The sequence below is a fragment of the Melanerpes formicivorus genome, unplaced genomic scaffold (genome assembly GCF_026170545.1).
Source record: "Melanerpes formicivorus ecotype bairdi unplaced genomic scaffold, bMelFor1.0.p_v2 SCAF_6, whole genome shotgun sequence".
Taxonomy (NCBI): Eukaryota; Metazoa; Chordata; class Aves; order Piciformes; family Picidae; genus Melanerpes; species Melanerpes formicivorus.
Genome location: NW_027142358.1, coordinates 30,760,440 through 30,774,158, shown reverse-complemented (window position 1 = coordinate 30,774,158; position 13,719 = coordinate 30,760,440). Strand labels below are relative to the sequence as shown.

The 13,719-nt window shown below is 55.5% G+C and overlaps 1 protein-coding gene across 4 annotated transcripts; it reads right to left on the bottom strand.

Annotated features, from left to right (window-relative positions):
• Positions 1 to 1,884: 1,884 nt before the first annotated feature.
• On the bottom strand, positions 1,885 to 13,127 carry LOC137442076 (prosaposin-like). 4 transcript variants are annotated; one of them, XM_068140319.1, is made up of 15 exons: positions 12,985 to 13,127; positions 6,179 to 6,303; positions 5,842 to 5,919; positions 5,583 to 5,708; positions 5,172 to 5,366; positions 4,788 to 4,931; positions 4,566 to 4,622; positions 4,293 to 4,301; positions 4,097 to 4,204; positions 3,799 to 3,888; positions 3,500 to 3,683; positions 3,228 to 3,400; positions 3,065 to 3,145; positions 2,859 to 2,966; positions 1,885 to 2,768 (listed from the first exon to the last, which is right to left on the bottom strand). In XM_068140319.1, exons 1-15 carry the CDS (start codon positions 13,043 to 13,045, stop codon positions 2,733 to 2,735), a joined length of 1,575 nt encoding a protein of 524 aa, XP_067996420.1. In that variant the 5' UTR covers positions 13,046 to 13,127; the 3' UTR covers positions 1,885 to 2,732. The 4 variants fall into 4 exon arrangements, with proteins under 4 accessions (XP_067996420.1, XP_067996422.1, XP_067996421.1 ...); XM_068140321.1 differs by having other exon boundaries at positions 5,842 to 5,916; XM_068140320.1 differs by having other exon boundaries at positions 3,799 to 3,885; positions 12,985 to 13,126.
• Positions 13,128 to 13,719: the final 592 nt, after the last annotated feature.

Below are 13,719 nucleotides of genomic sequence, written 5' to 3'. Positions count from 1 at the left end.
AGGAGAGAAAAGAAAAGGAGAGAAAAGGAGAGAGAAAAGTAAAGGAGAGAAAAATAAGTGAAAAGGAGAGAAAAGAGGAAAGAAAATAAGTGGAAAGAAAAGGAGAGAAAAGAGGAAAGAAATGGAAAGGAAAGGCAAAGAAAAGGAAAAGGCAATAAGGAAAGGAATAAAGAGAATCTAAATCAAATCCAATGAGTCCAGGGCTGAAAGCACAGCGACGGTGTCACCACAGCATACCCCCAAGCATGGGCTGGGGGGCGAGTAGCTGTCACACCTGCACTTCCGCCATGAGCACGGGGAGAGTCGTGGCCAGGTGGTGAGAGGCAGAGCCCGTTCGGCACTGATGTCACCTTTCCAGCAGAGGAAAGACCCAAAAAGACAACCCCAAACCGAAGACATTTCTCCATTTTGCTGGCTTTACCAAAAACGTGTTGCAACAGGGGAAAAAGAGAGAGACTGACCACAGGGCGGGGGGGGGGGGGGGGGGGGGGGAGGGGCGTCTGGATGTGGAGTGCTCGTGCGTGTCTTTTCTGGCCCTTTTCTTCCCCCCTCCTCTTTTGCTTTTGGGTTTGTTCATCCGGGGGGTTGTTTCCAAGTGTAACCTTGTGGAGAGTTTCGGGGCACGGTCTGTTACGGGACTCAGAAATACACTGTCTATGGCTCTGGGTAACCTCTCTGTGTTGTCCTTCCTCCCCACCTTCATCACACCCAAACTGCACGTGAGCTCCTTTCCCCTCTCTTGTCATGGTCAGCAGGATCCTGCTGCCCAAAACCCAACCAGGGAGCAATGTAGAGCCACGATTCCCTTCAGCATGTGGCTGCTCCATGTGCTGGCTGAGCCAAGCCTGGTTTCCCAGAAAGGAGAAACATCCCCAAAGCCTCTGAGGAGACCTCATTGTGGCCTTCCAGGAGCTGAAGGGGGCCTACAGGAAAGCTGGGGAGGGACATTTTTTAGGGGTGTCAGGTAGTGATAGGATGGTGGGGGGGAGAATTAATCCAGGGCTAGAAGTGGATAGATTCAGATTGGATGTCAGGAAGTTCTTCCCCATGAGGGTAGTGAGACACTGGCACAGGTTGCCCAGGGAAGTGGTAGAAGCCTTATCCCTGGAGGTTTTTAAGGCCAGGTTGGATGTGGCTCTGAGCAACCTGATGTAGTGTGAGGTGTGTCCCCTGCCCATGGCAAGGGGGGGGTTGGAACTAGATGATCCTTGAGGTCCCTTCCAACCCTACCAATTCTATGATACCATGATCTCAAATGTCAGCTTTTTGGCCCTTGCTTATAAACGTGCTTGGCACACAGCAACTGTCCCTCCATCCATCACCTTCATGAGTTGCTACCTGGGTGTTGGTGCAGCTGGTTTGGAGGGAAGCATTCATTATAGAATCATAGAACCATTGTGATAGGCAAAGACCTTTCAGGTCATTGAGTTGAACCATGTCCCTCAGCACCACATCTCTGCCTCTTTTAAACACCTCCAGGGGTGGGGATTCAACCACCTCCTTGTTCTGGTGTTTGAGAACCCTTCCAGTAAAGAAGTTTCTTCTACTGTCCAACTTAAACCTCCTATGGTTCAACTTGAGGCCATTTCTTCTCATCCTATCACTTGTTACTAGAAGAGACCAGCCCCCCACCTCACTCCAGCCTCCTTTCAGGGACCTGTAGAGAGCAATGAGGTCTCCCCTCAGCCTCCTTTTTCTCCAGGCTGAACAACCTTAGTTTGCTCAGCTGCTCCTCAGCAGCCCTGTTCTCCAGACCCTTCACCAGCATCATTGCCCTTCTCTCGACCTGCTCCAGTACCTCAATGTCCTTCTTGTACTAACAGTCCCAAAACTGAATCCAGTAAACCAGGGACCCCCAGGAGAAAGAATAGGTCAACAACCAGCTGGGCTCACAGGAATTTATTTGTGGTGAGATGTTCCCATGCCCACTCAGGACTGGGTGCTGTGGGCATGCCCCCACCCACAGCTGGGAGGGACAAACCTGCCCCCCGCTGCCCCTTGCCACCACACCTGAGTCAGCACAGGACTCCCCCAGCCCCAACAGGGATGTGTGCATGAAAGGAAATCTTTGCCCCCAAACTCACTCATTTTTTGTTCAGGGGATACTTAAAATACTTTTATCTCTCTACACCTCCAGCAGCTGGTTGGACACCAAGTCAGTGTCCTGCAGATGTCTTGCAAAGCCAGGAACTGCAGGTAACTTAAATCCACTTTGTTCCTTTAACAAGTGACCAGGGTGTAAAGAAAAAAAATAACAGCAAAAATCCACCCCAAGTTAAAGGCAACAAGGGGCTGAGCTTGCCAAAAGCCAACAAAACCTGTGGTGTGACCTTACCAACAGCCAGGACCACTGACAGAGCAGCAGAAACCAGCCCAGCCTATGGGGATGGATCCATGTTGCAGGATCTGGGCTTTACGAGTAGTTCAGAGTGGGATGGGGATGGAGATGGGGGAGGACAGTAGGATTTTGCAGTCAGCCCAAGAGACAGCAAGGCTGGAACCCCAAGTCCTGAAAATATGAGAGCCCTTTAACCTGATTTGGAAATCCAAGCCCCAGGGGTGGAAAAGGAAGTGTCAAAGGTGGCTGGGGCTCCTCACAACCCCTGTCAGGGTGGTGAGGCCAGTGGGCTCCTGCCATCGCTGTCCACAGGCAGAGGCCCATCCCAAGGGAGGGTGTCCAGGATCCTGAACCAAAACATCAGGGCAAGCCTGGCCAGATGGGGAGGCAGCTTCTAGTTCCATAGGTGACGCCGGCAGTGCTCGACGGCCTGCAGGAGAGATGGGAAGGGATAGCAGGCGGAGACAAGGACCCCCAGCACCTCACCAGCCCAGGCAAGGGGGATGTGGCCAACACTTACATTGCACTCAGCTGCTGTGGCCATGTTCTTGCACCAGTATTGTGGGCCCCAGACACAGGGGTCTGAGCCCAGGAGATCTTCCTCGGATGAGTCACAGGCTCTTAGTTTCTGCATTGCAAAGGAAAGAAAAGGGGAGGATAAAAACCCCATGAGCATCCTGAGACCCTGCTGCCATCATGGTATGGGTTGCCCCACCCAGCACTTACAGTGCAGATGAAGTTGGGGTCCATCATCTGCACCAGGAGCCGCACAGCCGCCGGCTCGTACTGCACCACGAGCGCCTCGCACTGGGAAGGAGAGAAGGGCTGAGCCCAGTGGCGGGGTGTCAGGGGGTCCCTGCCAATCTGGGTGCTGCCCCCTCCAGCTCACCGTGCCTGTGAAGGGCGTGGGCAGCAGCTCGCAGCCCTTCTCCAGCACGTCCCCCAGCTCTGCCAGCGTCTCGTTCTTCAGCAGCTCGTTATCGAAGTAGGTGATGATGATCTGGCAGACGTTGCAGAAGCCGCCCGCGCCCACCGCCATCAGCTGCTCCAGCGAGGCAGCCCCTGCGGGGCACGGGGAGGGGGCCGTTAGCACTCCCCTAACACTCCGCTTGCCAGGCACTTGGTGTCTGCGTGCCACGCGTGTGTGCCCTCTGGGCTCACCTGGGTGGGTGTCGCCTCTGCGGGGGCAGCAGTGCACCATGGTGCAGATGGCCGCCGGGTCGGTGGCCTCCAGCAGCATGATGACCACGGCTTTGCCGTAGGAGTCAACGAAGTCCTTGCACTGCCCGATGACGCCGTGGGGCAGCATGTAGCACACCTTCTCGATGTCGTTCACCAGTTGCTCCTGCCGGCAGGAGGAAGGTGGAGGGAACACCCCTTCCTTGCTGACCCCTTTGCCCCCATCCCCGTCCTTCCCAGGTCCGCCCCCACCATCCCTGGACCGCAGCATCAGGGCTCACCTCCGTCACGTTGTTCTCCAGGAGGCTCTCGGCTGCCTTCACAGCGAACTGGCACATCTCACACAGTGGGCTGGTCCTCTCCTCAGCCTGCTGGGACAAGGTGGTGGGGCACAGGCCAAGCCCCTCCAGAGCTGTCCCCCATCCCAGCCAGCAACACACACACACACACACCCATGAAAGATATTCCCCACCTTGGAAACATGGAGATGGTCTGGGACAGGAATTCAAAGTAAGGCTTCCTCCTCCTAGTGTTTGGCTTTTAAGGAGCATGGCAGAGTCGGGGTTGGTCTGCACTTACCCTCAGAGTGCTCAGAACCTTCGTCACCTTCTCTGTGAGCAGCGTGGGGAGGAATAGCTCTGAGGTGGAGGAGCAGAGCCCCAGGTGGCCACACAGCTCCATCGGGTCCTGGGGAGAGAGAGATCCCAGGAGGGTGAGCCTGTGCCCCCCACTTCCCCACAGAGCATGACCCATGGTAGGTGTAGGTCTTGCTTACCTCATCCAGCTGCCAGTGGAGGGGGCAGAGAATAGGAAGAAAGGGTGAAAAATAAATTTAGAAACATTAATCATTACAGTGGTTGCAAATCAGAGAGAGAGGAAAAACATTCACAGGTTTGTAGGAATGCAAAGCAGGAGTGGGGGGTAATTAACAGAACTAGAACAGGGCCCCACACTTGCTGATGAAATCCCCTTGGCTGTGGCACTCAGGTCCCCTTTATCACCCACCCACCCCACCCTCAGCACCCCCAGGAGCCACTTGTTGGCTTACCATGTAGCGGAGCATCTGGGTGGCCGTGGCTGCGTATTCGGTCAGGTAGAGCTTGCACTGTGTGTGGGAGACACAACATCAGCGCCCACGGGTGGGCACCCCACTGCTCTGCCAACCATGCCCAACCCCATGGGTGCTGCTTGCAAGCAGGTGGCTGCAAAAGGTGTGCCTGTGGCACGGTGACACGGAGGAGGGAGCCCAGCATGATGCTGGCAGCCTTACCTGCTGTGCCAGGTCGAGTGCCAGGCCCTCACACGCCGGCTCGAAGTAGGCTGCCAGAGTCTGGGTGAAGCCAGTGTTGGTCACCAGCCCCAGCTTCACTGCAGCCACCAGCTGCAGGCAGTTCCCACACAACTCTTCTGTCTCCTGAGGGACAACATGGGCAGGAAAACATTGGTGCCCTCCAAAACACAGCCCAGGGCTGGCATTTAAATGCCAGTTGCCATCTAGGACAGCTTTCTGTCCAGAAGCATTCTGGTTCCCCCCGCTGTGCATCCCTCAGTATCCCAGCCTGAGACTGGTGCCACCCCAATCTGAAGCCATTTCAGCTGTGTGCTGGGTGCCCCCCATTCTTGAGCACCATCAGTGGTACTTGTGCCTGTGTACCTGGGCCTCACCACGAGGCAGGTCCTGAGGATGGAGCAGGAGGGGCACGTTGGCAATGAAAGGGGCAACCAGGTCGGCAAAGTCCTGAGCGTGGCCCTCGGGGACCGGCAGTGGCTTCTGGAACTTCAAGGCCCCTGTGGGGTTCTCCCGGGGCTGGCACATCCTGATGGTCCCACACACCACCTTCGGGTCTGACTGGAGGAGCAGAAAGGTGGGGCCTTGAGGGTGGGTTTGGCCCCTCACCCTGCTCCCCACTCTGTGCCTGGGTCATCTTCATCCCCAGGTCATTTCCTTCCCCATCTCCATCTCACAAAGATTTTTGTCCCAGGCTCCCTTGCTCTGCAAGCCCTCCGGACATCCCAAACCACGAGGAAATGGAAATCCAGGGGGGACCTCCCCAGTGCCAGTTACCAGCACTTGCTTGCCCAGCTGGACGAGGATGAGGATGCCAGTGTCCACCATCTTCTTGCACTTGACAGACCAGTCTTGGAAGGGCAGGTACTGGCATCTCTTATCCAAGAAGAGCCGCAGCTTTTCCTAGGTGATAAAGAATCACAGAATCAATAAGGTTGGAAAAGACCTCAGAAGAGGGCTCAGGGCTGGGCTGGCCCCACAGTATGATGGGGGAGGCACAACAGCTCCACACACACCTTCCCTGGCCATCACCCACCTCAGTGCGGTTGTCCTGTAGGATCTTGCCCACTACGGAGACCACCACCTGACAGAGGTGACACGGGATCCCCTTCTGCTGAAAAACAGGATGTGACACATCAGGATGCTGCCATGGCACCCACACCCCGTGCTTGCTCCCCAGATCCCAACTCTCCATCCCCACATCACTCTACCAAGGGACACTAGGATATATCATGGGGGACCCACTCGTTTTTGTCGCTCGCCCTGCAGACACATTGCTGCCCAATGGGCAGACTGGGATTCATCCCCCAGGTCCCAGCTTTTGGGGCAAAATGGGTGCATCCCCCTGCATCCCCCGTTCCTGGTGTGGTTACCCCCAGGTCCTTGTCCCAGACGGTGATCTGGCAGAGCTCCAGCGCCCCACACTTGGCTGCTGTCACTGCGTCACGGCACCAATCCTCCGGCCGCTCTCTGCATTCGTGGAGGGGGTTGGCCCCAGCTGCAAGGGGGCACAGGAGACCATAGAATCATAATCATAGGATGGTAGGGATTGCAAGGGACCTCTCGAGATCATCCAGTCCAACTCCCTTGCTAAAGCAGGGGCATCCACAGCAGCTTGCCCAGAATCGCAATGTCCAGGTGGGTTTGGAATCTCTCCAGAGGAGATTCCACAACCTCTCTGGGCAGTCTGCTCCAGGGCTCCAGCACTCTCACACCAAAGAACTTTCCCCTTATCTTCAGATGGAACCTCCTGGGTTACAGCTTGTATCCATTGCCCCTTGTGCTATCACAGGGTAGTGCTGAAGCCATCATTAACCATCAGCCTCAGGGCACCCCAAGACCATCTCCTGCCTTGCACCAACCTCCCCACCAGCACCTTGATACCAGGGTGATGCTCCTCAGCCTCTTGCCCTGAACTTTCACAATGGTGGTGGGGTTGTGGAGGTTGGTCAGCAATTAAGCCCAGCTTTGATGAGCCATTATGTGCTGGATATCACAGCAGCTCTGGGCCAGTGTCAAAAGCTAAATGACTCTGGGGACCATCCCCAGCTTCGTAGCTCCCTTTGACACAACAGAGTTCAGAGGGTTGTGATTGGTGGCACAGAGTCAGCTTGGAGGCCTGTGGCCAGTGGTGTTCCCCAGGGATCACTACTGGATCCAGTGTTGTTCAATATCTGTATCAATGACCTGGATGTGGGGACTGAGTGCACCCTCAGCAAGTTTGCTGATGATACAAAACTGGGGGTGGCTGACACCTGCCAGGCTGTGCTGCCATCCAACGAGATCTGGACAGGCTGAGAGCTGGGTGCAGGCAAACCTCAGGAAGTTCAGTAAGGACAAGTGCAGGGTCCTGCATCTGGGCAGGAAGAACAGCAGGCACCAGGACAGGTTAGAGGTTGCCCTGCTGGAAAACAGTTCCACAGAGAAAGACCCTGGAGTGCTTGCAGACAGCAAGTTCTGCATGGGACAGCAATGTGCCCTGGTGGTCAAGAGAGCCAAGGGCATCCTGGGGTGCATCAGGAAAAGTGTGGCCAGCAGGTCTAGGGAGGTTCTTCTCCCCCTCTACTCTGCCTTGGTGAGACCACACCTGGAATACTGTGTCCAGTTTTGGGCTGCCCAGTTCAAGAGAGACAGACACCTGCTGGAGAGTCCAACAGAGAGCCGGGAGGATGAGTAGGAGACTTGAGCATCTCTCCTGTGAAGAGAGACTGAGAGCCCTGGGGCTGTTTAGGAGGCTGAGAGGGGATCTGATGAATGTCTACAAATATCTGAGGGGTGGGTGTCAAGTGGAGGGGGCCAAGCTCTTTTGGGTGGTGCACAGTGATAAAACAAGAAACAACAGGTTTGAGCTTCAACATAGGAGGTTTCACCTCAACGTGAGGAGAAACTTCTTTACAGTGAGGCTGGCAGAGCCCTGGAGCAGGCTGCCCAGAGAGGTTGTGGAGTCTCCTTCTCTGGAGGCTTTCAAAGCCCACCTGGATGCATTCCTGTGCAGACTACCCTTAGGTGATCCTGCTTTTGGCAGGGGGGTTGGCCTGGATGATCTCTGCAGGTCCCTTCCAACCTCTAATGTGCTGTGGTACTGTGACACGCCAGGGAGGCAACTGCCTATAAACCCAACCATACACCCTGCAAACCTCTGGCTCAGCCCCACGCAGCAGCCCGGGAGCCACGCCACGGCTCCCGGCGATGCTTGAGCAACCCTCCTTTTTGGGTGGAATTTGGTTTTATGGGTTTTATCTCCTCCCAACGAGAGCATTTTCTCCTGACTGCGGATCCCCGGTGGCGTGGCGCAACGCCCGGCGGCTTAATTGCCGCCTCGGCGTGTCAGGAGGCATTGGCGATGGGGCAAGAGGGGTTTGCCACAGGGGGCTGCACCCACCCAGGATGCCAGCAGGGAGGAGGCGAGGAGCCAACACAACCCAGGCCCTCTACTGCCTGGCTTTGGTCAGGAGCTGCTTCTCAGTGTCAAGGGGGTAAGTAGGGAGGAGAACATCACCGGATGAGCAGACCCTGCTGCATCCCCTGCTGCAGCTGGTGTTTCCAAGCAAAGCACAACACCCTCTCCCTCCCTACCCCCCACCCCTGAGCATTTGCACCCAGCCCCCACCTCCCAGCCCTGGCCATATTTAGAAGGGTGGACTTGATGATCTTAGAAGTCTTTTCCAAACTTTACATCATTATAGAGGGTGAGTGCCCCGAGGCTGGAGCCAGGCTCTGCTGGGGGATGCCCAATGCCAGCACAAGGGGCAGTGGTGGAAGTTGAGGCATAGGAAGTTCCATGGAAATATGAGGGAAATTTTCTTCCCTGGGAGGGTGGCAGAACACTGGAGCAGGCTGCCCAGGGGCGTTGTGGAGTCTCCCTCTCTGGAGATATTCAAAACTCACCTGGATGAGTTCCTGTGTGATCTGCTCTAGGTGACCCTGCTCTGGCAGGGGGCATGGACTGGATGATCTCTCCAGCCCCTAACATTGTGATTCTGTGATATTTGGGGGTTGATTAAGAAAAGTGTGACCAGCAGATCAAGGGAGATTCTCCTCTACTTCTACTCTGCCCTACTGAGGCCACAGCTGGAATATTGTGACCAGTTCTGAGCTCCCCAGTTCGAGAGAGAGAGAACTACTAGAGAGAGACCAGGAGAGGCTATGAAGATGAGGGGCTGGAGCATCTCTCTTCTGAGGAAAGGCTGAGAGATCTGAGGCTGTTTAGCCTGGAGAAGGGCAGACTGAGGAAGGGTCTGACCAAGGCTGATCAATGCATAACAGGCAGGAGGCAAGAGGATGGGGACAGACTGTCAGTGGTGCCCAGACAAGGGGCAACAGGCACAAACTGGAACCCAGGAGGTTCCATCTGAACCTAAGGAGAAATTTATTTGCTGTGAGTGTGCAGAAGCCCCAGAGCAGGCTGCCAAAACTGGTTGTGGTGTCTCCTCTGGAGGGATTCCAAACCCACCTGGCCATTGTGATCCTGGGCAAGCTGCTGTGGGTGCTCCTGCTTTAGCAGGAGGTTGGACTGGATGATCTCCAGAGGTCCTTTCCAACCCCCACCATGCTGGGATTCTGGGATATGACTTTGCACAGCAGGAATAAAAGCCAAGGCAGAAACTCTTTCAACCTGCCCTGCCCTTATCGGGCTTCTCCCCAGACGCTGCTTTTCCTGCACGCTGGATATTCTGGCAACACCTTTGCCTCATCCAGGAGACGTGTTGCAGCAGCAGCAGCTTGAGGGACCTGGGACCACCCAACAAGTGTTTAGTGAGGGGAAGGCTGAAGGGAGTGATCTTTTGAGACCCCCACCAGCCTTGCCCACTCCCCAAAGCGCTGACACAGCTCAGTGGGTGCTATTTCAGCCCAGATTACCCCATCGGCTGACAGCAGCAGTAAGGCAGGAGCAAGCCCCGGGGCAGGGCGAGTCCCCCCCCAGTTTCCCATGCAGGGCTTCCCACACACTGCTCCAGCAGCAGCAGGAGGATGTCTTGGTCACTTCATCAGCTGACAGACAGAGATTTATTTTTGTAACCCTGGCACCAGCATCAGGGCAAACAGGACTGGTGAGTTAGAGGAGATGTTAAGGGGCAGCACTAAAGGGAAAAAAAGGGAGAGTAAGGGAGGTAACAATCCCCACAGCTTGTTTCTGAGCTGGTCCTGCCTGACCTGTAGACATGGGCATCTCTCACAGCCCCATGCTGGAGGCTGTACCAGCAGGGTAAGAATGCTGCCAGCAACAGCTTAGAATCATGGAATTGTTTAAGTTGGAAGAGACCTCTAAGACCATCGAGTCAATCCAAAGCCACCATGGCCATTAAACCACATCCTAAAGTACCATGGCCACCCATTTCTTGAACACCTCCAGGGACAGTAATCCCCCACCTTCTTGGACACCCCTGTTTCAATGACTCTTTTCCATAAAGAAATTTTTCCTTATACCCAACTTGAACCTCTCCTGGTGCAACCTGAGGCCATTTCCTCCCCTATCACCTGACACCAGGCAGAAGAGACCAACCTCCACCTCACTCCAACCTCATTTCAGGGAGTTGTAGAGAGCAATGCGGTCTCCTCTCAGCCTCCTGTTCTCCAGACTGAACAACCTCAGTTCCCCAGCTGCTCCACACCTAGACCTGTCACCAGCTTTGTTGCCCTTCACTGGACATGCTCCAGCACCTCAATGTCCTTCTTGGAGTGAGGGGCACAAAGCTGAACACAGTATTCAAGGCACAGCCTCACCAGTGCCAAGTACAGCAGCATAATCACATTCCTACTCCTGCTGGCTCTCAGCAGTGCCAATCCAACAGCATCCTGGCCTGTATCCAATGGACTCCTGGCCTGTACCAGGAACAGTGTGGCCAGCAGGAGCAGGGAGGTCATTCTGCCCCTGTACACTGCACCTTGAGTCCTGTGTTCAGTTCTGGGCCCCTCAGTTTAGGAAAGACGTTGAGATGCTGGAAGGTGTCCAGAGAAGGGCAACAAAGTTGGTGAGGGGTCTGGAGCACAGCCCTGTGAGGAGAGGCTGAGGGAGCTGGGGTTGCTTAGCCTGGAGAAGAGGAGGCTCAGGGGAGACCTCATTGCTCTCTACAACTCCCTGAAGGGAGGTTGTAGCCAGGTGGGGGTTGGTCTCTTCTCCCAGGAAATCAGCACCAGAACAAGAGGACACAAGCTCATGCTGTGTGCCAGGGGAGACCTGTGGTTGGGAGCCCTTTCTGCCCCCCCCCATTTGTTGCTTCCTCCTCATTCTGCTCAAGCTGCACCTCACGTACCAAGTGCTGGGCCAGAAAATAATGAAGGCGAACCGTAATGCCCAACTTCTGAGAGCAGGAGGAGCTTCTCTAAGTGGAAAGCACAGCCACAGGGCAGGCAGCTGGAGCAACCAGTGCCTTTTGAGCTCTCCTCCGCATTTCAAAGCCCTGCTGGAGCCACCTCATGCTGCTGGGCACCCAGACAGCAGGTGATGCCATTTTTAGAAAGCCCTGGTACAGAGCACAGGGCAAGGTAGGGATGGTCCCAGCGCCACCATGGTGGCCTCAGATCAGCCAGGACTGCCTTGTCCGTGGGCTGCCAGGCTCCCCCCAGGTGAGGTGGGCTTTGCTCAGCATGGGATCTAGCTCCAAGCTCCAAAGGTGGCGGGGCTGTGCCGGCATTCCACGGAGCCCCGGAGCCTGCTGGCTGAGCCGGCAGAGCCTGGCGAGCAGGTTGTGACGTAAAGCCCGGGGGTGGTGGCGTGGGCTCCAGCGCCCCAGTTCCTGGCCTGGTGCACACCCCTGTTACAGCAACACCATCACTAATGCTCTTCCAGCAGCAAAATCCTTCTCCTAGGCTAGTGGTGGGCCCTGGCCCCACAGCCCGACCAGTCGCTCTGCACCGTGCAGCCAAACCACCCTCACACGAGCCACCAACCGGCTCCCCAGGCAGGCAGTGCCCCAAGGACGGACGTGCTGAGCCTGGGTGAACTTTCCTGCTCTGCCTGTTGCTGGCTGGGAACACCTCAGCATCTCTGCCCCCATCACCAGGCCCCGCGTACGCAGTCACAACTGCTCCACCACAAAGTCCGCACCTGGGCAGGTCACGGTGGAGCAGCCAGGAGGGGCCAAGCCTGGGCAACTAGGGTGGCAGAGGAATTCTTCCCTCTAAAAGGGGTTTTGTTGTGGCCCACAAGAGCAGGGCTCCATAGCTTCCTTGAGGAAATTTCCCCTGGAATACTCGATTTCCCCTCAGGCAAGGGATGGGGGTTGGAAAGAGGCTCTTCCCACCTTGTTTTCTGGGGATGGGAGAGGTATGAGCCAGTTATCACAGAATGGTAGGGGCTGGAAGGGACCTCAAAAGACTGTCCAGTCCAACCCCCATACCAGAGCAGGATCACCTAGAGCAGGCCACACAGGAATGCATCCAGGCAGGTTTTTAATGTCTCCAGAGCAGGAGACTCCACAACCTCTCTGGGCAGCCTGCTCCAGGGCTCTGTCACCCTCACAGTGAAAAAGTTTCTCCTTATGTTTGTATGAAGACTGTGACTTCCAGCTTTCTCACTCTTATCATGGGGGATGCCTAGGGGACAGCAGCAACAAACTGCTCTGCAGGAGAATTTGCTCACAGATTCCCAAACCCTCAATGAGGAGAAACCTCCAAAAGGACACAGGGCCGTGACACTGTGTTCACCTCCCTACCCAGAGCTCAGTGAGCCACAGCAGAGGAAGCTTCTTGACTCCTGAACCTCATACAAGGCCCCTAGGAAAAGGAGCAGCTTCCTTCAGGTGAAATCATGGTCCCTCCATCACACAAGGAAAACATGGTGGCCCCAGGCTCACACGTTCAGATTCAGGTCCCAGCACCAAGGGCAGCAGACAAAACAGCCCTCTCTCCACCACTGCAGAGTTGTCCCATCAATTGGCTTCCCTCCTTCCATGCACCAGCTCCATCCAAAACCCTGCTCCCAGACAAGGGTGGGAGCAAACTGCTTTTTGCCCCAGTATCACCTTCATGGGTAGAAGTCACAACACACACATCTAAGGTGGGCAAGAGGCAAAGCAATCAGAGGTGCCACCTTCCCCAGCTCTCCTCTGGCCCGGCTCCGCCGCCACAGAGGAACAAAGTAGGCTATGGAGCTTAAACACTGTAACTGTGAAGAGTTTTGGGGTTCAGAGAGGTCTTCTGGGCTGTCCTTGAGTTCTACCCCCAGGCCTGGCCTTACCTTGGTAGGAGCCCAGGCACACAGAAAGGATCAGCACCCAGCCACTCCATTTGCTCTCCATGCCGTTCCTAAGATAGTCCTCAGTGGCTGGTTCCTCTCCTGTGCTGCTCCCAGTCTGAGGAATCTTGGATGGGTTGAGAGAAGTAGTGAGAACCCACACCTACGCAGGGCAATTACCACACCCCTCTCCTTACACCTTGATTATAAAATCATCACCAGCCTGCAGGTGGAGGGAGGGAGGGACCAGAGCCAGGCAGGTATTCCCAGGAGTCAAAGCCAGCCCAGAACCTGCTGCTCAACCCTCACCACTCTTGGCTGCAAAGGGTGGGAGAAGTGTCCTGGTGCTATGCAACACAGCTCTGGAACCAGCAGAACATTAACCCTTAGATGAAAGGTCAGCAGCAGAGGTTTTAAACCAGTACATTCAGGACCAGTCAGCTGATGGTGGGCTTAGAGGCCACCCTCCAACATCAAAGAAAAAAGAAGAAAAACAACATTCTATTCAGACTAAAGCAAGGAATGAAGACGAAGAGGAAAGAGACATTAAATGCAAGTCAGCACTGAGGCCTGCCACAAGGCAGCTCCAGCAAGAACTCAGCCCCAGCCCCAGCCCAGCAGAGGAATTGCGACACGGAGCTGTTGCCTCACACCAGCGTTGCGTGGGGCCAGGGGAGAGCGTGGTGGTGGCAATCCCTGGCAAGATGCCTCTTGAACCTGCAGCTGGCTCAGTACAGC

Coding starts and splice junctions, on each gene's coding strand:
- LOC137442076 (XM_068140319.1), bottom strand. CDS start 13,045: ATGGAGAGCAAATGGAGTGGCTGGGTGCTGATCCTTTCTGTGTGCCTG. Junction 4,623..4,787: donor CACTCGACCTGGCACAGCAG/GTAAGGCTGCCA, acceptor TCCCACACACAG/TGCAAGCTCTACCTGACCGA. Junction 3,146..3,227: donor CCACGCCCTTCACAGGCACG/GTGAGCTGGAGG, acceptor TCTCCTTCCCAG/TGCGAGGCGCTCGTGGTGCA.